This window comes from Electrona antarctica (genome assembly GCF_951216825.1).
Source record: "Electrona antarctica genome assembly, chromosome: 15".
In the NCBI taxonomy this organism is placed as follows: domain Eukaryota; kingdom Metazoa; phylum Chordata; class Actinopteri; order Myctophiformes; family Myctophidae; genus Electrona; species Electrona antarctica.
The window spans coordinates 9,842,464-9,865,108 of NC_136796.1; the positions used below are offsets into that span (position 1 = coordinate 9,842,464).

Sequence of the window (22,645 nt, forward strand, 5' to 3'; positions counted from 1 at the left end):
CCCTCCCCCCGCCCTCCCTTTCTTCCTCTGTCTCTCTTCTCTTCCTCTCTCTTTCCTTATTGCCCCCCCCCCCCCCCCCCCCTCCCCCCATCCCTCCATTTTCTCTCCAGGGTTTTCTATCCGTCATTCTGTCTGTTCTCTCCTTTCATTTAGCTCAGTCTCTACCCAGAAGCCATTGCAATTCCGGACGGCTCCCCACATCTCCCCACACCAGCTCTCCTGGGCATGTGTGTGCGTGTGTGCGTGTGTGTGTGTGTGTGTGTGTGAGAGAGAGAGAGAGTGTTAGTGTACCCTGCGGGATGGAGCAGTAATCAGAGCACAGAGAGAGAGAGAGAGAGAGGGGGGGGGTGGGGGGGGGGGGGGGGAGAATGGACAGAATAAAGAGAGAGAGAGACTGTATTATTACTATGACGTCGTTATATTATATTGCAACCCGGCTTTCAACATCATGACTGGCTGTTCAATCCAGTTTAGTGCACGCACGCACGCACGCACGCACGCACGCACGCACGCACGCACAGCAACGTGCACTCAGACTAAGCTGTAAATGTCCATGTCTGCTCGGTTCGGTATACATGGAATGACATTGCATTTATGTCGGAGGGCTTTGATTTGCTGCTGCCTGTGCCAGCTACAGTTCACATGCAGCGTGCTCTACTACAGTGCACGGACACTGCAGATGTTGACTAAACCTCTGGCCACGGGGATCAGGGAAGGTCCCCGTGTGTGTGCAGAGGTCCCTACATGTCCTTATGTTCCACAGCGGTTCTCAAAGTGGGTGTCCTTGAGGGTCCTCGGGTCCCCAGCTAAATGATAGCTAGGAACCAAATGGACCCTTATGGCTCTGTAGTCTGTAACTCACCAATTAACTTTGATTTGACAATATAAAGTGGGGTCTCAGAGATAGAAATGCCATTAAATGGGAGGTCCGTAGCCTAATCAAACCGGGTGTCCTTCAAATTAAAATGGTTGAGAATCAGGGCCTGAAAAGGTTGAGTACAGTTAGAGCAGTAATTATATGGCCATGGAACCCCATTTTATGCGATTTAAAAAAAAATGCTCTGTGTCCATTTAGTGTACAACCAAATGGACGTCCATTTGGTTTCTGTGTGTGCTTACAGTTATCTGGGGACCCCCCGAAGGACCCATGGGGTCCCCGCGTTCAGAACCACTGGCCTAGAGGATCTTTTACGCTGAGCGATTGGATGATCGCTGGCTTCATATGCACGCACACAGCTGCACCGTTATTTCCCTCACTTTTATTACTACTATAAGACTATATCGTTTGCACTGTTCGGATGAATAACGGAGAATGGTGTCTCTTTGTATGTCCGCTTGTAATGCAATCTCGCAGACGTAAAGCAATGATTGAATAAATTGAATAAATGTCCCCCATAGGCTAGCAGCGCTGTCAGTCATTTGCCTGCAGCAATGGCCCATAAACTAGCATCCTACACTGCTCCCTTGATAATCTCCTATCTCCAGGGAAACATTCCCTCCATTCAGCCAATACAATTCATTTAGATTCAGTGAATCAACACTGGCTATAAACAAAGATAGCAGCAGTAAAAAAATAAATAAAAAAACATAAAACACCTCAAGGCGTGTTAGCGTGTTTCCCATTAATCCCAGCGACTCGCTTCACAGTAAGAGACCTTTCTTAGTGTGAACGGTGAATGTGCCTCATTGCCTAAACAATTACGTTGTGGTGTTAAATATGTTAACGTTTCCATTAGTCCTGGTGTGATCGCCTTGCTGTATTGTGAACAACAGAAAAGAGGCAGAAGGGGCCTATGAATTTCCCACAGGTGTCCACTGTCCATTTCTCTCAGTCTGTCCTTCTCTGTCTCTCTCTTTTTTCTCTAAATCTCTAATTTCTCAAAGTGGGGTCCATGGGGAGATTCCAGGGGGTCCCCAGCAAGACTAGTTAATACCATCACTTTAACCACTAACGTTTTATACTTTGGATATTAAAAAATCCTGTAGAGATCTCCCCCCCCCCCTCTCCCTCTCCCTCTTCCTCTCTCTCTCTCTCTCTCTCTCTCTCCCTCTCTCTCTCTCTCTCTCTCTCTCTCTCTCATGAATCCCTACAGATATAAAGCAGATGACACTTTGTCTCCCTCTCAGACGTCCTTCGACCTCAGTTCTGTCAACGTTCATCTCCCATGGCCTCTAATCCCCTACCTCTGCCTTCAGAACGTCTAGTCTTGTCGGATTGTGTTTTATGTGTCTTAGGAGGTAGCGCGCAGCCGGTACTGTAGGTTCGATCCCCAGCTGCTGAGCAAGGCACTGATCCCCCCCCCCCCCCCCCACCCCTGCGGGGTAAAATCTTAACCCGACATCTGGCGGCCTGAGTGCGAAATATCCCCTATGCTACAGTACCAAGTCGAACCGGTATGGGCTGTCTAACACATTTGATTTATTTAGTACAATATAAAAGCAATACAAAGGAATATGAAAATAAAAGGGAAAGTGCCAGGAGGAGGCAAGAAGCCCAAAGGGCTTATACAAAGCCTCTACCTATAGTACAACACAATAAAACGTTTAGAACATGATTCAAATGGACCCTTATACAGTAAGTCTCTGTTTGCCCACTCCTCTCCTGTGTGTGTGTGTGCGTGCGTGCGTGCGTGCGTGCGTGCGTGCGTGCGTGCGTGCGTGCGTGTGTGCGCGCGCACAGCACACACACACATTTGTGTTTGTGCGTGCTTATCTGCTTGCCTGCCACTTTGACAATCCGTCTGGCTGTGTACCATAACTTTAAACACATATTTGCAGTGATCTGATTCAAACAATGCCATGTGTTTGTTTGAGAGAGCAAGAGAGTATGACAAAGATAAAGTTTTTCTGTGTGTGTGTGCGTGTGCGTGTGCGTGTGCGTGTGTGTGTGTGTGTGTGTGTGTGTGTGTGTGTGCACGTGCGTGCGTGCATGCGTGCATTTGTGTGTGCACATGTGAGAGATTGTGCATGTGAGAGTGTTTGTGTTCAAGGTCACTGCTCTATTTCCTATTCGGGATACCGCTGCTTTCCCAGCATCCTCTCTGCCAGCAGCATTGATTAGCACTCGACAAGCCTAGCATCACATACACACAGACACACAAACACACACACACCATTAACACAAGCCTAGCATCACATACACACAGACACACACACACACCATTAGCTCCCTCTTTGTCTTCTCTTTCCCTCAATAACACACACGCACGCACGCACGCACGCACGCACGCACGCACGCACGCACGCACGCATGCACGCACGCACGCAGGCACGCACGCACGCACGCACACACGCACTTATTTAAATACCGGTGCATGTTGACAATTCTGAAAGTCTTTCTCCTATTAATGATATGCCAAAAGTAGGGATGCCAGGTTGAAAGATCTGTGGGTTATTTAAGCAATCAAAAGTATGTACAGGAGATTGTGACTAATAAATAACAACTACATTGGTTCCATTGGAACAAGTGCATTTTCCAATGTTCTGAAAAGTAATGATTTCCGCCCCTATAGTGGCGAAAAGTAATGCACTTCAGCGAAAATCAACAAGTGATGATGAATTGCCAAATCATTTGTGTAATTGGAGAAAATCTACCAGTACACAAGCAACTAACTCATTTCACCATTCATAGAACATTTCACTTACAATAGTCCTGGAAGTGAGAATGCAATGTTGCCAGATTTCCAATTGAGATGTTTTTGGCAATTTACATCTTTCATCTCATCAGAGGCTTTCATCTTTTGTTCTACAACATAAATTACACCTGTTAATACACCAACCATGAATTCCGACGCCTTTTTAAAATGAATCATCTCCATTAGTGCAGGCAAACCAACAATATCACACACACGGACGCTCACCAATTATGTTCAAACAAGTCAATGCCAGCTCACAATCTCTTCAAGCTGCTGCTGCGTTATCTCAGATCACATATACTGTAGTAAATCTGAGAGCATACAATGTTACACCGTTGTATTCCACCACATACAGCGGTGTAGAGTGGTGTAGGGTGGCTGGCATCTCTCTTAGAGATAGGGTGAGAAGTTCAGTCACTCAAGAGAGACTCAGAGTAGAGTCGCTGCTTCTTCACATAGCTGGAAAGGAGCCAGCTTAGGTGGTTCGGGCATCTGGTTAGGATACCTCTCGGGCGCCTCCATAGGGAAGTCCTCGAGGCACGTCCCACTGGGAGGAGACCCCGGGGCTGACCAAGGTGCAGTTGGAGGAATCCGAGGAAACACATCGACTCACTGGCCTTGGAACGTCTCGGGAGGAGGAGGTCCCTAATGTTGCTCTGGAGAGGGAAGTCTGGAGCTCTCTGTTGGAGCAGTTGCCCCCGCGACCCGACTCGAAAGCATTACCCATGCACCTGACCACTTAACCATGAAATTGTTTCTACATTAAATTATGATCATAATCATCCAAGGTTGGTCCTGCGACTCTCGACAAATTGGCAAATCTGGCATCGGTGCCATTGTCACCGAGTCCACGGGGCCACCGTTGGTGCGAGCCACGCAGGTTGAGCGTATAGGTGTGATGCTTTGATGCAGCCTGCGTCCTGTCGAACCAGATGCTGCGCTGTGCCCCCTGGCACACCACGTTAGCTGTTCAAACACCAAGCATACGGAAATGCCTCAACAGACACTAGGGCATCCACAACTGTCAGCACCTGTGGCATATGGGGACCGTGCGTTTGTGTGTCAGGCTACAGAGAGAAAGTATGAATGTGATTGTTGCTGCACATGAGAGTACTGTTGTATGTGTGAGTGCGTGTATGCGGCGCGCACATGTCTGTTAAATTTAGGTCACTAACGGATCCCTGCTGGGTTCCACACAAAGAAATCTATCACCTGACTGACAGGCGGATTATAAAATAACTAAATATTCCTTTGAGCCACAGAGTGCTGTGCAGTGTGGTAAACGTATACAAAAGTATAGTTGCCAATTACCATGCATGCAAATTAACCACATGAACCCTAGCATCCCTAGTCTGGGCATGTTGTAATCAGTGCAAAATCTGCTTAAATACAGCTGATCTACAAGCTCACAATGCATCACAATGCAAGCTTGTAGATTGCCTATTTTTGGTGAATATAGATTTGACATGGAGGGACCCCTGTAGGGAGAAATTGTAATGTATTCGCGGCCAGCTATCCATACAGGTCTCAGAGGACTGGATGGTACGTCCAGCTTAACGTGATCATGTAAATGCAGCAACCACAGCAGCTGTACTGGTGTCTATCAGCTGTAGTGTATACATTAGTTTCTGAGTGTGTGTGCATGTGCGTGTGCGTGACTGTGCGTGTGCGTGTATGTGCGTGTGCGTGTGTGTATGTGTGTGCGTGCGTGCACCATCATATGTCGTCTGTGTTTGCTGAGTGAACTTGTACAAGGTGGGACAACTTGAGGCATTTGGTGACAAACTGAAGACTCAAATCTTCATGTTCACAGTGTGAACACCACATAATTAAACAAATTATGTTTAATTATCCTAACGCCCAGGATGCTGCCGGGAGGTTAAATTAAATGTTAGAACGTTTTTTTGGCTAAGGACTGTCGAGTACAGTAGGTACACCTCACAACAACGGTATAGACTACAATGTGTTATTTCCCGGAATTGTGTGGAAGAGAGTGTGGGAGTGTCTTTCAAAACTGTCAAGGCTGTCACAGTATGAATAATATGTGAGTGAGAGAGAGAGAGAGAGAGAGACAGAGAGCCAGCCAGACACACACACACACACACACACGCACACGCACACGCACTCGCACACACACACACACACACACACACACACACACACACACACACACACACACACACACACACACACACACACACACAGACACAGACAGACAGACAGACAGACAGACATGGAGAGAGTGACACAGATAGATGAATACAGAGAGCAGACAGGAAGTCACACTGGAAGACAGAGATGGAGAAAAGACAGACAGACACAAATGAATACATGGTTGGACGGATGGACAGACTGACTGACAAACAGGTAATCGGGGGCAGAGAGGGGGTGAAAAAGAGGTAGGTGAAGGGAGAGAGATTACTTGGTTTCAAGGGCAACTGATTCAGAAACAACACAATAATATATATAGGCTCTGTATGTGTATGTGCTAGCGCGTGTGTGTGTGCGTGCGTTCGTGTGTGCCTGTGGTGCTGGGCTGCTAGGATTATAGGCACTTAGCTAACAGCGATATACTACTCTCACAGGCACCTTTCAGCATACTGATTAGATAAGTGTGTGTGTGTGTGTGTGTGTGTGTGTGTGTGTGTGTGTGTGTGTGTGTGTGTGTGTGTGTGTGTGTGTGTGTGTGCGCTTGATAGTGTGTCTCCATGCGTCCTCTGTGTGTAATTCTGTCAGCCCTGCAGCAACTGATGAACATGAAACAGATTCTTACACTCAAACATTATAACAAATCTGCATTCGCAATTAGCATCCTCTTTTGATTGCCATTGGAAATTAGCATTCTCGATATGAACGTCTCATGCTAATTGCTATAGGATATTAGCACATTAGCTATTCGCATATAGAGCTAATTACCATTGGAGACTAGTGTACCAGCTATGGGAATCTGTATTGTTGGCGTTACGGCACCTAGCCAAAGCTTCACAATCTCTCCCTGCTATCAGGTGTTCAACTAAGCAATACAGCACCTCTTCACCTCGCCTGTGCCAGGAGTGTTGAAAATGCCACCCTGTGGAGAAATGAGGCCTGTGTTTGTATGTACTGTATGTGGTAACGGTGTAAAAGGTAAATGGTGCATTTTATATAGCACTTCCATCCAAAGTGCATTGCATTCACCTGTTCACATTATTCCCTCACCGCCACCTGTGGAGGAAACCATGCAAGGCACCAACTTTCAACAAGAGCTGCATGCTTGGGGGGGTTAAGTGTCAGGAAATACTTTGGAATGCTGACACTTCTGCCCTTTCAATTCTCACACCGTCAAGCAAGTGTCATGTTGGTTGGGGCAGGATTTGACCATGCAATTATTGTGTGTCATGAGTTTCAAGCGACGGGATTCCCCTGTATCAGATGTTAACTCTCCTGTCACATCCCAGGACGGATGACATGCAACTCCAACGGCACTGAGTTGGCGGCCATCGCGTCTCAATATGGGGAAGACTCCCTGCATTATCCTCAGAGGCATCTTCTGAGTGTACAAATGCAAATTTGGTTCCATTTGTACACTCTCAGAGTTCAGTCAGATAACTCACGAATAGATTAAACCAATCATTATTATAGAATGAGAATACAAAGTGTGCATATAATATTTTATCTTGGCGTTCGGCTCTGCTACATTTTTCTCCCTGCTCGGCACAATTAAAAACCATCATTAAACATTAAGAGCAGGGAGATAGGTATACAATAACAACCCCCCATGGGGAACAGAAATAACAGAGTCCACCGGTGGTGCTCGGGTGGCGGTGGGAGCAAACATCACATAACAACAACCATAACACAACAACCATAACACATAACAAAACAACAATGCAGAAGGAAGGCAGGAAGAAGCATGCAGTCTAGGAGAGCTTAAATACCACGCCCAATTGGTCAGCTGACTGCCACATCGGAGAATGACATGTGGGTCTTGCACACACTGAATACACCCACATAGTAATGCAGCATATTAACCCCTTGAGTATATGTATGCGCCCTTGAGCACAGCATGAAACCCCTCGAGCATATCTGACTGAACTAACTCTGCAAGCTATACGTATCATTTATGGGGATCCTAGTAATTTAAAAGTTTGAGAACTACTGTGCTACACTAAACAGAAAAAATAGCCTCATGCCACAGACGAAAAACAGTCCACACTATTTATCCATAATGTATAAATGATAGATAAGGGGTCAGGACAACGATGCCTTTTCGTGGAGGGGTCAGAATGACATTTGGACTTAGACTGTTTTTCGTCTGTGGTATATTTTGGTAAGGAAGTAAGGAAGGGGCCATGAGTTCTTTCCAAAATGCCTGCTGTGCATAGAGCCTATTCCAATACCACTGTAGCTTATACTGATGAAACTGAGGTAATATCTGCAATTAAGATCAACAAAACAGTTCCTTTGGCTCCTGCTCCCAGTGGAGGATGACCGTTTGGACAAGGTTCTATAGTGCAGGATCATTCCAAAGGGTTTCGATTGAAAACGCGGCAGGCCTTTTGTTGCAGAGATAAATGCTGGTGTCTGTTTCATCCTCTGTTTCATTAGGTGGCAGCTGCTATTCCGCTGCTCAGGGGGGTTGCCAGGTCTGCTGCTCAGGTGTATCCCTTAGCGTGCAAGCTGCCCGGCAGGTTTTAATGTCATTTCAATGTGTCTCTTTGTGCCTCGTAATCATTATCCCTCCGATAAGATAAACAGGTAAACAGAGGTTGTTTGCAGAGAAGGAACAATGGCAAAAGCACACTGTTGACAAAGTAGCTGATGTTTGCTCATCAGCAGGCTTCGGGACTTTTCACAGGCAAGAGGACACACATGCATACACACAATAACATACTTTTGCGCAGCATTTTTGTTGTTGTTGCACAAACCACGCTATATTCTTTCATAAGCTCCATATCTCTTTGTGTGACATACTGTGTATGTACATTGTACTACATTGTGTCTACATCGTTACTGTCTCATTGTAGTTGTGACCTTTGGTTGGTTGGTCCGTTTCCCTTGCTAAAGGAAGACCTTTAGCAAGGGAAATTCATGATTTGTTTTGCTCATAGACAATTACATGGCTGCATGAAGTACGTGGAAAAGCCAATTGCAGCAGCAAGAAGTGCATGTTTACATCCTGCTGTAGCCTCTTTCTGAGAAAACGTGATAAATGCACTACCAAAAACAAGCTGCCCTGCAGCACGCAACAAACTATGATGACACTTCAAAACATATATGTTGCTACAAACACTGGGCATTTGGTTTAATTCATACAGTATGTGCAATATCAGTGCAAGTAATGGTTGCTTTGATATTGCAACCATTGCACTGCATTTGCAGTGCAACTATACTATTTATAAGGTGTTGATCATTTGGGCATGCATATAAGCACATCATAAGCATACGTATATGTTAGCAAATTATGTTTAAATAGTTTAAAAAAAATACATTGTCCTCTACCCAATAGTATATTCTTTATTTTTGTCATAACATATTACAAACTATCTAAATATATGATTTAGGCATGAAAATCGTACAAAAAGCCATATATTTTATTTTTAGGGATGTACGATATTGACATTTTGGCCCGATATTCGATTACCCATTAATTCCATGGTCAAACTGACCGATGCCAATTGCAATACGACTTTCAAGTACGGTTTACTCTGCACCTGTTATGCAGTAACTGCAATTATTGGGATTCAGACGTCTAAAAACAGTGCATTCTTACTGATCTACAGATTATTGATTACTTTAGGCCTACATTGAGTGACTGAATGAATAAGAAGGCAAATACATACAAATATTTCTTCTGCATATTCTGTACTTTTAATCAATTCCACATTGAATCATGAAGAACCGCAGCCCTTTCCACATGGCCCACTGTACAGTTGGAGGCCATCGATATTGTCCTTTTCTTTTTGCTGAGGTTTGCGTGATCTGCGCAAAAGGACAGTTAACCCATTTTGGGCGGGAACCCCTTTTGGTGTTTTAAACATTATGTTATAATTTAGCTATTGAAAAATAGCAGATCTACAAGCTCGTAGCGCGCCACCGAGTGGCGCGCTACGAGCTTGTAGGTCTGCTATTTTTGAAAAATCGTGAAAATATTTATTTCAGAAAACTGGAGGATTTAGAAGGATTTTTTTAAATTTTGAGGTCAGGCCTAAATGGGTCAAATGATAAGGGACAATATCGGTGGCACCCAACTGTACATGATTTTAGATGGCTTATAATTCCCTTTAGTCTTTTTTTCCCCCTACATTTTTGTAACCCATTTTTTTCAAGCAGTATCAATTGTCCAATCATTAGACAATTGCACCCAGGATTACATTAGACTCTAATGTAATCCTGGGCGCTACACTCCCTCTGCCAACCTGGGGAGAGCAACGGACTGACCTTATGCTTCTTCCAATGCATGAGGAGTCTAATTGCAGCTTCTTTTCACCTGACAGGGGGGGGGGGGGGGGGGGGGGAGTTTCCCCGGTTGGGAAGGAACACGTTATTCCAAGGAGCGCGTGTAAGGAACACGTACTTCCAACCAGTTCCTTTTCTCCATCAGCCTCCCCCTAGCCTAGCCTGGGGCGGCGGTCCAGGGTGAGGCAGTATAGAGACCAGGATTACTGCATGTTTTTTGTGAGGCTATACCACTTGCATGACTGAGAGGTCTTTTTGACCTGAGATTATCTTTGCCCATGAAGCTTTCCATGACTTTTCCTAAATATTCGATTCAAATCATCTCAGATTTTTGTTTACATCTGAAACATTTTGTAAAAATGAATTTAAGCATAGGCTACTTATACCATTCCTTACTTCAGCCATGCGAGTGCTCTAGGGACATGGGGAGAACATGCGAGTGCTCTAGGGACATGGGGAGAACATGCGAGTGCTCTAGGGACATGGGGAGAACATGCGAGTGCTCTAGGGACATGGGGAGAACATGCGAGTGCTCTAGGGACATGGGGAGAACATGCGAGTGCTCTAGGGACATGGGGAGAACATGCGAGTGCTCTAGGGACATGGGGAGAACATGCGAGTGCTCTAGGGACATGGGGAGAACATGTGAGTGCTCTAGGGACATGGGGAGAACATGCGAGTGCTCTAGGCCTGGACATGGGGAGAACATGCGAGTGCTCTAGGCCTGGACATGGGGAGAACATGCGAGTGCTCTAGGGACATGGGGAGAACATGCGAGTGCTCTAGGGACATGGGGAGAACATGCAAACTCAGAAAGACCCTTTTGCCAACCCCACCTAGGGAATGGGCGGTGATGATGCAGAGGAGAGAACACGCCCCCAGCGGGAATCGAACCCAGGACCTTGGCGACAGCGCTATACCGACTGCGCACCGTGCCCCAACATTTTTTTTGTCAAATGCTTCAAATGTGTCTCATACACAACTCTTCAAGTGTTAAACACTTAAAACCTATACTTTTTTCTTGGGGTCCCCAGGGCACTAAACTCAAAAATCCTTTTTGACTGATAACAAATATTTAAGCCGAAAATGCAAGCCGATCTGCAAGCTCACTGCCATGTCATGTTGCGACCCATTGTGAGATGGTGGATATGTTCTGTTCAGCAAATGTTTGCCTAGTATGACACGGATAGAATAGGGACGCTAGGTTTCGGGTTAAGATACGGTATCAGACCAAGAGGTAACACTGCCACCAGTGGAAGACATAGGAACAACAAGTGTGACCAAAGTAATCAGTCATTCTGTATTGAAGCTATCATGTGCCTTAAATTGAACCATAAGCACGCAACACACGTGCATCCGCATGCATGTGCATAACCTATCGCACTCTACCACTCCCCCAGCTGAACTCTCTTGACCATTATTACTTTCAAATTGATTATACACAAACAGGTGTGCACGCACGGCACAAACACTCGCACACACACACACACACACACACACACACACACACACACACACACACACACACACACACACACACACACACACACACACACACACACACACACACACACACACACACACACACACACACACACACACACACACACACACACGCCCCTGACCATGATTACATTCAAATTGGTTACAGCAATTGCAGTGGCAAATCAATACTCTAATTTACCATCCGTCAATAACTAGCCAGAGCTATTAACCCATTCAGGCCTGACGTCGAAATTAAAAAAAAAAAGTTTTCTAAATCATGACAATTTTCGGAAAGATTTGAGGCACATTTTAACGATTTTTCAAAAATAGCAGACCTACAAGTTCATAGCGCGCCACTCGGTGGCGCGCTATGAGCTTGTAGATCTGCTATTTTTCAATAGCTAAATTATAACAATGTTTAAAACACCAAAAGGGATTCCCGCCCCAAAATGGGTTAATGGTTAATGTGGTTAAACGCTAACGTGACATGGATGCGTTCCAGGTCTCAATGGATTAAATACTGTTATGACCAAAGTGTTTAGAAGCACATGAGGAAATAATAGGAAGCCATAGATAGCAGCTAAGAGGAGAGCAAACTATAACAACACTTCATTTCTGTGTGATATATGAGGTCGCATGTCGGAAGACCTCGTGTGAGGTATGAGGCCTACATCACACACACACAAGCACACGCGCACGCGCGCGCACACACACACACACACACACACACAGACACAGGCACATGCGCGCGCGCACACACACTCTACAAACTCTCTGAGAGAGTCTAGTGGTACTAAACCATGCACCATTGCTCCATTGCTCAAGAACAAAGTGTCATGACTAAAATTCAATGGTCAGCATGTGTTCACGATCGGTTGTGTTTTTTTCCTGTAAAATGTCCCGTCTCTGGGATGCAAGCCCATAAAAACTGTGCCATACTGGGAGCACAGGTAATAAAAAAAAAGCTAAAAAATAAAAAAAATAAAAAATAAAATATACACTTTGGTTCTCTAGCAATGTTTTCTTTTTATTACTTAGTACTTACTTTGTTCTTACATATTTTTATTGCTCGTTCAAACTTTTTTTTTACTGCGCTAGCGAAATTAAAACTATTGGCTCAGTTGGCTGTATTATTCAAGGACGTTGGGACCTTGGGAGATGGCCAGGTTCAGAGGGACTCACTCTTTCACCTTCACCCAGTCGGAACCCTTTCAACACAACAATGGCTGACAGATCAGGTCCCTCCACTTTTAAGTTAAGCTATTTGAAAATGTAGCTGACCGTATTTCAACAGAAATTATTTTTGTTCTTTCTCATGCTTTTCCCTTTCCCCATGGGTGGCTGCTTTTAGTTCATAATGCCCCAACGCAAGGTCATCATCATTTACCTGATAATCTAACAATGAACCATAAATGGTAAACGGTGCAAGTATAGCACTTTACATACACACATATGCGTACACTGATGGCGGAGGAAACCATGAAAGGCACCAACCTGCTCATAGGGGCTCAGCGTCTTGCTCAAGGACACTTCGACACTAACTCTGGGGGAGCCCCGGGATCGAACTGGGAACCTCACGGTTCCCATCGGGCCACTCTACCCCTGAGCCACTGCCGCCCTCCCATACCCTCTTACTTCTTCCAATCTACATCACATTAAAATCTGAAACTCTCCAGATGGTTGGTGGTTACATTTCCAGGGAATATCTCGAGAGATAACACAATGTCTTACGAAATCAACAATGGAGCAAAGCAATGCAAAGGTTTTATACCACTCACTATAGAATTGATGGTGGTTCTAATCCATCCAGTCCTAAATCTCGTCAACAACGGAACAACCAGCTAGGTCCATATAGGGCCTAATAAGCACCAATAAGCAGGAATGCATGCAGGAAGTGAAACAGAGGTTGTGTAGAACTCACCAGATGGTGGGCGGTTCCGATCCCTCCACCTCCAGGAAGTCGTACTTCTCCTCCGTCTGGAAGTCTGTAAAGACGACAGAGATGGTGTCTCCGGGTTCAGCCAATAGGATCCATGTACAGTCGGCCTGGTTACCATAGTTGCCGGGGTAACCGGGACTGGTCACCACCCCACTGCCGCCCCTCACAGTGCCCCCACATGTGTCCTCAGCTGTCAATCAAATCAGAGTGACAAATAGAAAACCTGGGTTAGGGAGAGGAGGAGGAACCGAGGGGCGGGACCTTTTTTTTTTTTAATTGAATTGGGTTTTTTGGACGTATTTCGTTTGATTTCTGACTTAATCAGCCTGATCATTTAACAAATGCTTCAATCAACTTAACTGGGTATCCAATTATCAATTAAGAACAAAATCTTAATTGCCTCACCATTATTTCTCAACCAATGAAGTAGCTAGGAAGTCAGCCAGCCCAACTCCCCACCTCTCTCGGAGGTGATTCTTGGTTGTCAAATTATTTGGTGTTTTGACGTTTAAACGTGTTTTATTTGTTGGCTTTATTTTGGGGGCTTTATCAGTATAATTTCAAATCATTGTAAGCAAGTCATAATAGCCTACAAACAAAATGTTATTACTGTACTATAATTGATTGATTGCTCTCGGGCAACCCGGCCAATAGTGTCAGGATCAAGTGCTTCTATTAGTCAATCAGAATCAAGGGTGGGGTTAAGGGGTCAGGCTGTATTTCCTGTCAGACCCAGAGCTGCTCTCCTCTCCACCAATCACCAAAGTTCCACTCTCCTCTCCTCCAATCACAGAGCTCCAGTCTCATCTCCTCCAATCCCCTCCAAGGAACTTTTGATTATACTGCATCCCAATTGTCAGTTTTCATTGTCAATATAAAGTCAATTGATATTTTATGAATTTGGACCAGATGTGACTATTATATCGATCACTTTGTTTAGTCACATCTTGGTTGATAATGATACTGATAGTCGATAATTGATTGCTCTATAACAGATAAAGACACATGGATTGCGCTGTGCACAGGGCATAAATTATACACATATAATTTATAGAGACACACCCACAGAGAAAAACATAATCACATTGAACCTTATTCTGTCAACCCGGAGGACTGGCCTTAATCTACCACTGCATGTGTTCAAATCAATCTTTCTTTCAGCTCACTTTGAATTTCACATTCTTAATGACCTTCGACCCGGCATCCCTATTTTGGGCATGTCATTTATAGGGAAAATGTTCTGAAATGTTCAAAATCTTTATCTTATGACGAGGTATAAAATAGGGCTTAAAGGGGCATTCCACTCATTTTCAACATTTTACTATGTCATTAATATACCTTAGAGCTGTTGTGTGGAAATAATAAAAAGGTCCCCCCATTCTGTGTTTCCTAGAACTAGAGGTATGAAAAAAATCATTAACATGGTGAAACACATCTTGATGACATCATCAAGATGTGTTTCACCATGTTAATGATTTTTTTCATAATTACAGTTCTGGGAAACACAGAATGGGGGGACCTTTTTTATTATTTTTTATTATTATTATTTTTATAACAGCTCTAGGTATATTAATGACATAGTAAAATGTTGAAAATGGGTGGTTTTCCCCTTTAAGTGATTAAAAGATTTAAAGAAAAGCTACTAACCCATTCATAAATATCAGGCATTGACAGCCTTGTGGTTATTATTTGAAATTAAAGGATTTAATTGAAAGTGAAGTGAGCCCAAGCCATGATACCCCATGGCCCCGGTGACAAAAAAGATACAATGTTTTCTGTGAGTGTACAAGTCCAACGGTAACCATGGTATAAATTATACCTGTATAATTTATAGTCACACATAAAAAGGGCATACTGTGCTCTTAAAAAGGACCATCTTCTCTACACGTCATCAGCAAATCTAATTTGGGACAACACACATTTTGTGAACCATGTTTGTTGTTACTTGCAAACATGTGGCGTGTGAAATACTTTAGTGCGTCTTGAGACGCAGCATTGGATGTCCATTGTCCCAAACCACACTCACAGTTGAGCAGAAAAATGACAGCGTCCATTTTAAGAGCCTCGACAAACGCTGTCAGGTGTGCATGCGTGACCACGGCGCCATCGCAGTGGAGATGCATGTACAGATGACACACAGAGAGAGGGAGAGGGGAGGGACCAAGGCAGACTCCGCCCACAGGTGGGAGTCACACAGAGGAACAGGCGGGAACCAACAGAAATGAATAGAAACCAACTGAGACAAACTGGGGGCAGGAATTAGACACTGAGAAGAGCAGACTGGAACAAGTAGAGACAGTTAGAAACAGAGACTACACTATTAACGCGAGTGTGAGAGTGTGCGTGTGTGCGAACACACACACACACACACACACACACACACACACACACACACACACACACACACACACACACACACACACACACACACACACACACACACACACACACACACACACACACACACACACAGAAGTAACTGCAAGAAATTGCAACAGAAATTGACATAAAGGAACAGAAATTAGACAAATACAACAGGAATGAAATAGAAACAGAAATGACCAGGTAGAGTAGAGTTATGAATAAAAACAATATTGACTCATAGACAAGTTCTGTCATTTAAAAATATAGTGAATGTAATTGCAGGCAACACTAAAGCTAGTGTTGCCTGAAATTACCTTTACTTTTAAGCTGTACTTTCTTAAAAATAAAAAGCCAATCAAGCATTTGTGTTGTGTGTGTGTGTGTGTGTGTGTGTGTGTGTGTGTGTGTGTGTGTGTGTGTGCGTGCGTGCGTGCGTGCGTGCGTGCGTGCGTGCGTGCGTGCGTGCGTGCGTGCGTGCGTGCGTGCGTGCGTGAGTGCGTGCGTGCATGCGTGCGCATGCGTGCGTGCTGTGCATACAGTACATGTGTGTCGTCCTGAATCACACTCACTAACACAGCCTTTTTAAGATCAACATTCAATCATTGTAGCACAGACAGACAGACAGACAGACAGACAGACAGACAGACAGACAGACAGACAGACAGACAGACAGACATTCCGTGAGCCACTGACAGTTTGTGTACCATCATTCATCCATTACAAGCAAACCACTTAAACCCTGGGGTCAACTAAGTGTTGACCGCAGTATCTCCAGCGCTCTATGCTAGCCTAGGCACCCTGCTGTTTCATTATAACCAATCTATAGGCAGCCTGTCTTGCACACACCACCATACAAAGCTCCCCAAGTCCGGGGGTGGAAAAACATGTCTTACAGCACTTAAATAAAAGTATCAATGCTGCAATATAGAAATACTCTGTTACAAGTAAAAGTCCGGAATTCAAAATGTACTTGAGTATTAAGTACAAAAGGACTGGCACCAAAATGTACTTAAAGTAGCAAACGTAGAAAGTACTCATCGTGCAGAATGTCCCATTTCACAAGTTTTCAAATGTATAAAAGTAATTTAAGAATAGCAGCACTCATGCAGCAGAGCTTGTAGATCATCTATTTTCAAATGGCTGAAATGTAGGCCTATATACGACTGAAGTGGTTCACTGCATGTTTTGTAATAATAATCAAACTCTACAAAGTAACTAAAGTTTTTGAATAATTGTAATGGAGTAAAAGTACAATATTTGCCTCTGAGATGCAGTGGAGTAAATGGTAAATGGTGCATTTATATAGCGCCTTTATCCAAGGCGCTTTACAGAGATTGTGCATTGCATTCACCCATTCACACACACATCCATACACCGATGGCAGCGGAAACCATGCAAGGAACAAACTAGCACATCGGGAGCAATTTGGGGTTCAGTGTCTTGCTCAAGGACACTTCGACAGTAACTCTGGGGGAGCCCGGGTTCGAACTGGCAACCTCACGGTTCCCATCCAGCCACTCTACCCCTGAGCCACCGCCGCCCCAGTAGAAGTAAAAGTATTGGAAATTGGAAATAATCAAGTAAACTACATCAATATTGTACTTAAGTACAGTACATACGTAAATCTGCTTTCCATCACTGCACTGTAATGTACAGGGGGAAGAAAACACACCATTCAATGTCACCAAGGTCACATACAGTACAGAACAAAGTCAATTCTCAACTGCATTATGTATTGTCTATACCACTTGTACAGCCAAGGATAGGATCCTACACCTCATCCGAGTACAAAGTGACCTAGCCTCTCTGCTTAGATATGACGTTACATAAGCCTCTGCAGCAAATTCCTTTCTTTATCTGCATACGTATAGGTTCTAAACTCTGGCCTTGGACAGACCACAGACAGCCACTGCTATTATACGTTTAATCAATCAAACATCTCTTTAGCCATTCTGACATTGCATCTTATGACTGATCATAAATATATATTGCAGGTTAGCCTGCCTTATTGCAGAAATGATGCCCTTTCGTCATTGTATTCTCTGGCATGTATTTATCGCGCAGTTCCGAAACGGGACCATCTTGACCTTTAAAACGACTCCTATACGTTGTCCCAAACCAAATCTATAAAGAAATCTTTGGGACAGATTAAATGCACAATACCTGCATTGCTCGATTATCGACCTATTGTAGGAAAATCCTATAACTCACAAGAATTAAGAAAAGTCCTAGAATTTTGGCCAATAAGTATTCATGATTTATTCATGATTGGCCCTTGGCCATTATCTTTACTTCACATAAGCTGTGGAAGCAAGACAGATGTTCTATGTGGAGCAAAGTGTGAGTGAATCCACGTCATCAGTCTGGCTAATGCCAGGCTAGCACTTAACCACTTCTAGGGCAGTGGATACACGTTTGTTTTTAAAGTAATAAAAGCCCATTATATCAAGTTGAGAAACTCTTGATGAATAGCCGCTTGCAATTTGGACAAACTTCCGCAGGTTTAAGACAATAAAGACATGAAAGAAATGAAATCATTTGGCAAAGCGCAACTTCAGAGTTTTGTTTCATATTGTACCGTGAACAAGCAAATGGATGCAAATGTTTAATGTGGACTCTTTTGAAGGACTATGGATGCTGCAGTGCACAATATTGCTGGGCTAAGAAGCACTTTATAGCAAGTTATACTATTTGAAAATAATTTTGAAACATAAACGAGTAAGACGTGACAATGTTGGACAAATTGAGCGAAGCTTGCCAGACTGCCACGGGTGCAGTGGTGCAGACGAATTAAGTCTTTGCCCAAGCTGACAAGGATCAATCAGTTGTTATGCCAGTTTAGGGTTTCTGTTACTACATCTTGAAGTAGTAGTAAAAGTACTCTCAACAATCAAAGTCTATCTCTTCCTCGATCACAGCCGCAGTAGTGCTGCAGGCCCAAGAGGAGGTTGAATTAAAAACAAGGAACGAAAATGTTGAAATAAACACAGACATTGCAGCCTCCACCGCCTAGCTAAAGGTTCTTGATCAATTTGAAGCATATTGTTGCTGTCAGGCAGAAACCTCTCCATCTCCATTATTCTAACCTTTTGTCATTTTTCGTAAATTAATTTGATCATCCTACAGTGTCACACAAATGCATCAAAAGTAGAAGATACATGTATCTGCTACTTTTGCCATTTCTTTATTTGCTGTTTTTGAATTTGAATCCTGAAAGTTTGGATACGGAGGTTTCCACCCGACAGAGACGATGAATATCATGACATGATCAAAGAACATTCAGAATCAATTATCTTTGACAATTTAATTCCCCATAACAGGAACAGTGCCAAACACCCCCCACTGCAAAATGTTGTTATACAACAGCAAATTGCATCTTAACCACATCAATGGTCAATTTGTGGTCAACGTTCAATGTCAAATCACAAATGAAAGCTGAAAAGTTACACAAACATCTCTAATGAATGAACAATTCAAAGTTAATTACCAATGTCCATCAAAATGTGATTTCTGTTGTAATGCAAATACAGAAGGACATATAAGATCCTTTTCACTCAGCAAAGATGTGTGCTACTCCCCGTGAGGGAAATCCCTGCATTGAATAGGTATCCATTGAACTTCAGCCCTTTCATGTGAGCGTTTGAACATGGCATCGAGCATAAGACAAGTAGCCAAGGCCCCCTGGGTACTGAAGTTCATTTCTCATTTCTCTTTGTAACCACAACTATCACATTTACATCCATTAGCAGCTGAAGTGACGTCCTCCTGGTAAAGCAAAAATGTATTTGGAGAACTGCAGGCTGTGAGGATATGGTCTTTTCTTATATTATGTTTTTGTATTACATTTTATGTCTGCAAGCGAAAATAGACAGCTTTTAAATAACAGCATTGTCTATATAGTTGCCGTGTATGATGCATATTACATAAGCTGCAGTGCCAGATTGGACGATTAAGTGGGGGGGAAAAAACAATAATAATAAAAAACAATAAATCAAGTTTATTGCCCCACAGTCAAAAGTTTCTGGGAACAGATAACTAATTATCTATCTAAAGTATTACAAAAACATATTCCCTGTTGTCCCAAATTGTTGCTCCTTAATGATGATGATTCTTTAACTTTAAGTATTGTTCAGAGACGATTCTGGCTGGCAGGAAGTACCGCTGAAAAAAAAAACTGCGATGGCAAGCTCCACATTCTCTGCCCTTTAATCACTGGAAACAGTTATTAACTGATGTTGTAACAATGGAGCTTTCTACAGCTAGATTAAATTAAACTATCAAACAATAGATAGCTGGAACCATATTCTCTATCAAGTTAGGACCTCTACTGTATAACTAGCATGACATATATAACTAATTATATCTGTATAATCCCCTTTTTTCTTTTTGGTCTTTGTTGAAATCTTTGCTCATGTCTTTTCAGGCCTATGACGGGGTGGGTTGGGAGGGATTAATTTATTTTTTTATTTACAATTTGTTCGATCGATTTTTATGTTGTATTTATTGTTATAATCATTACTATACATTCTCTTTTTTTTTTTTTGTCAACGGTGGTTGGTGCTGGGGTTAGGGGGTAGGATTTAAAAAAAAATTAGGCTAGGGGCAAGCCACTGATTACAGTGGGCAAAGAATTTGAAAAAAAAAACACTTAAGTAAAATACTGGGTTAACTCTAAAAGTAAGCAATAATGTTTAAATAATCCTTTACCACAAAGGCTTATGTTTTTACATAACGCTCATAATTAAATTATAACTGTACATTTTAGATCTCCTCATTAACCTCTACTTGCCCCGTGCATCGCAACATGAATTGTAAACCATATTCATTTTCCATTAACTATGATCACTAGCTAGTCCCTCTGGATTCTGGACTGGAGAAGGAGGGGATCAAGTACAGACCCTTGGGGGATCTCGGTCATAGGGTTTAACTGGTTATAGGTTTGATTAGGCCCACGTGTATAATATATGCATATAGACATGACGGAGGTGACGAGGTCATCGCAACAGCTGTGGCTCATCATAACCACAGGAGATCATATGAACGCACGCACGCACGCACGCACGCACGCACGCACGCACGCACGCACGCACGCACGCACGCACACACGCACGCACGCACGCACGCACGCACGCACGCACGCACGCACGGGACAAACGGACAGTAGCCCGGGAGTTTAATACGCAAAATTGTTTTGGAAAATGTATAATATAATTTTATATACAAAAAAATAAAGAACCCATTAAAAATGTGTCCGCGACCCACAGATGGTTCCCGACCCAACCCGTAAGGCCTGTGGTCTCCAAGGCTAGGGAACCAGTGGATTAATCCATTCATCAACTCCATCGTTCCTCCATCTATGGATGCATGGAGGGACGGGTAAGTGAGCTGCTGTCTGGGAGTCCATTTAAAAAAAGATCAACTAAACAAACACAAGCTGAAGGTGTTGACAGATCACTCCAGCCCTGTTCCATGCATTCTCTAACTTCACATCTAATCTGGGGCAGCAGGGCGGGTGCACGGCATGCTGATTACGCATCTGTGCACGGACATATTATGCACGGACATTAGACCCACGGGAGGGCAAGCAGGTGTGCATATAGTAAAGCACACCACGAGTGCATGATTTTGTGTGTGTTTGCGTTTATGCACGAATGCCAGTGCTGTTGGGTATGAGTGTGCACTGTGCAGTGTGTTTATGAATAAAACGCCTGTGTGAGACAGCCGCAGAGAGAGAGAGAGAGAGAGAGAGAGAGAGAGAGAGAGAGAGAGAGAGAGAGAGAGAGAGAGAGAGAGAGAGAGAGAGAGAGAGAGAGAGCGAGCAACGGAAGTCATGTGTTAGAGCCATGTTGCCTTCAGCTCTTGTCAGATCAGTTAACAAGTAGTACTGTTTTGCCTTATCTCTCTCCTGCCTCTCCTCTCCTCCTCTCTTAGGCTACATGATAATAAATAATAGGTGAGGCTGATATTATTATCATCATCTCCGTGTCAGAGTGTGATTCAGATGCAGCCATGCAGAATCCTCTGCATGGGCGCGAGGTGTATAGCTAACTTGCTCTCTAACATTTAGAAGCGTAATGCACACATCATGGTCAAGTACAATGTAGAATTTCGCTATAGATTATGACTGATAACAGGTCCATTGGACCATAGGATTGGTGGGCTCAGGCACACTTCAGCCTGCTTCTGTCAGCCCGATTCTGTTTTTTTATGACACAACTTGTCCATCTAAAACCACATAAAACACATCCACATCTCTCCAGCTCTTTACTAAACAGAAGATATTGTAACGTTTAGCACCCTGAGCTGCTGGAATCGAACCCTGATCTCCAACTCAGCAGACCAGGCAGGCAACAAGCCACACCAAGAGAGCCAGCTCCCTTGGAGGAGCAAGTTACGGCCGGGTCGTTACACTACCCCCAGCTCCTTTCTGAAGCGCGCCCTCGCACTTCTCGCTTCACTCCTCGAGTCCGTCACGTCCATCACGTGTAGGGCAAAATTGGTATCCCAACGTGAAAATGAATTTTCTGTGCTGGAGAGAGACAGGTATAAGCTAAAGCGAATGCTTTTCGCTTATAGCTATAAGAGGACTTGGCCCAGTCAGAAGATTCTGCCACATGCAGCTGGATTATGTTGCCATGTCTTGTTGTAATTCCTCCCTCTGGATATACCTCTACATCTCTCGCCCTTCCTCCCTCGTTCCCTTTCAACCCCCCCCCCTCGCTCTCTCGCTGCGTCCCTCCCTCTGGCCAGTAGGTGCTTTGATCACGCTTTGGTTGAGTTATCC

The 22,645-nt window shown here is 43.8% G+C and overlaps 1 protein-coding gene across 1 annotated transcript in view; it reads right to left on the reverse strand.

The window, feature by feature from the left end:
* The window catches only part of LOC306938742 (CUB and sushi domain-containing protein 3-like), a 575,885-nt gene that overhangs the window by 288,550 nt on the left and 264,690 nt on the right, over positions 1-22,645 (reverse strand). The window contains exon 5 of the mRNA XM_079523009.1: positions 13,480-13,687. Within this exon, the coding sequence (XP_079379135.1) occupies positions 13,480-13,687 (208 nt within the window). The remainder of the gene's footprint in view (positions 1-13,479; positions 13,688-22,645) is intronic.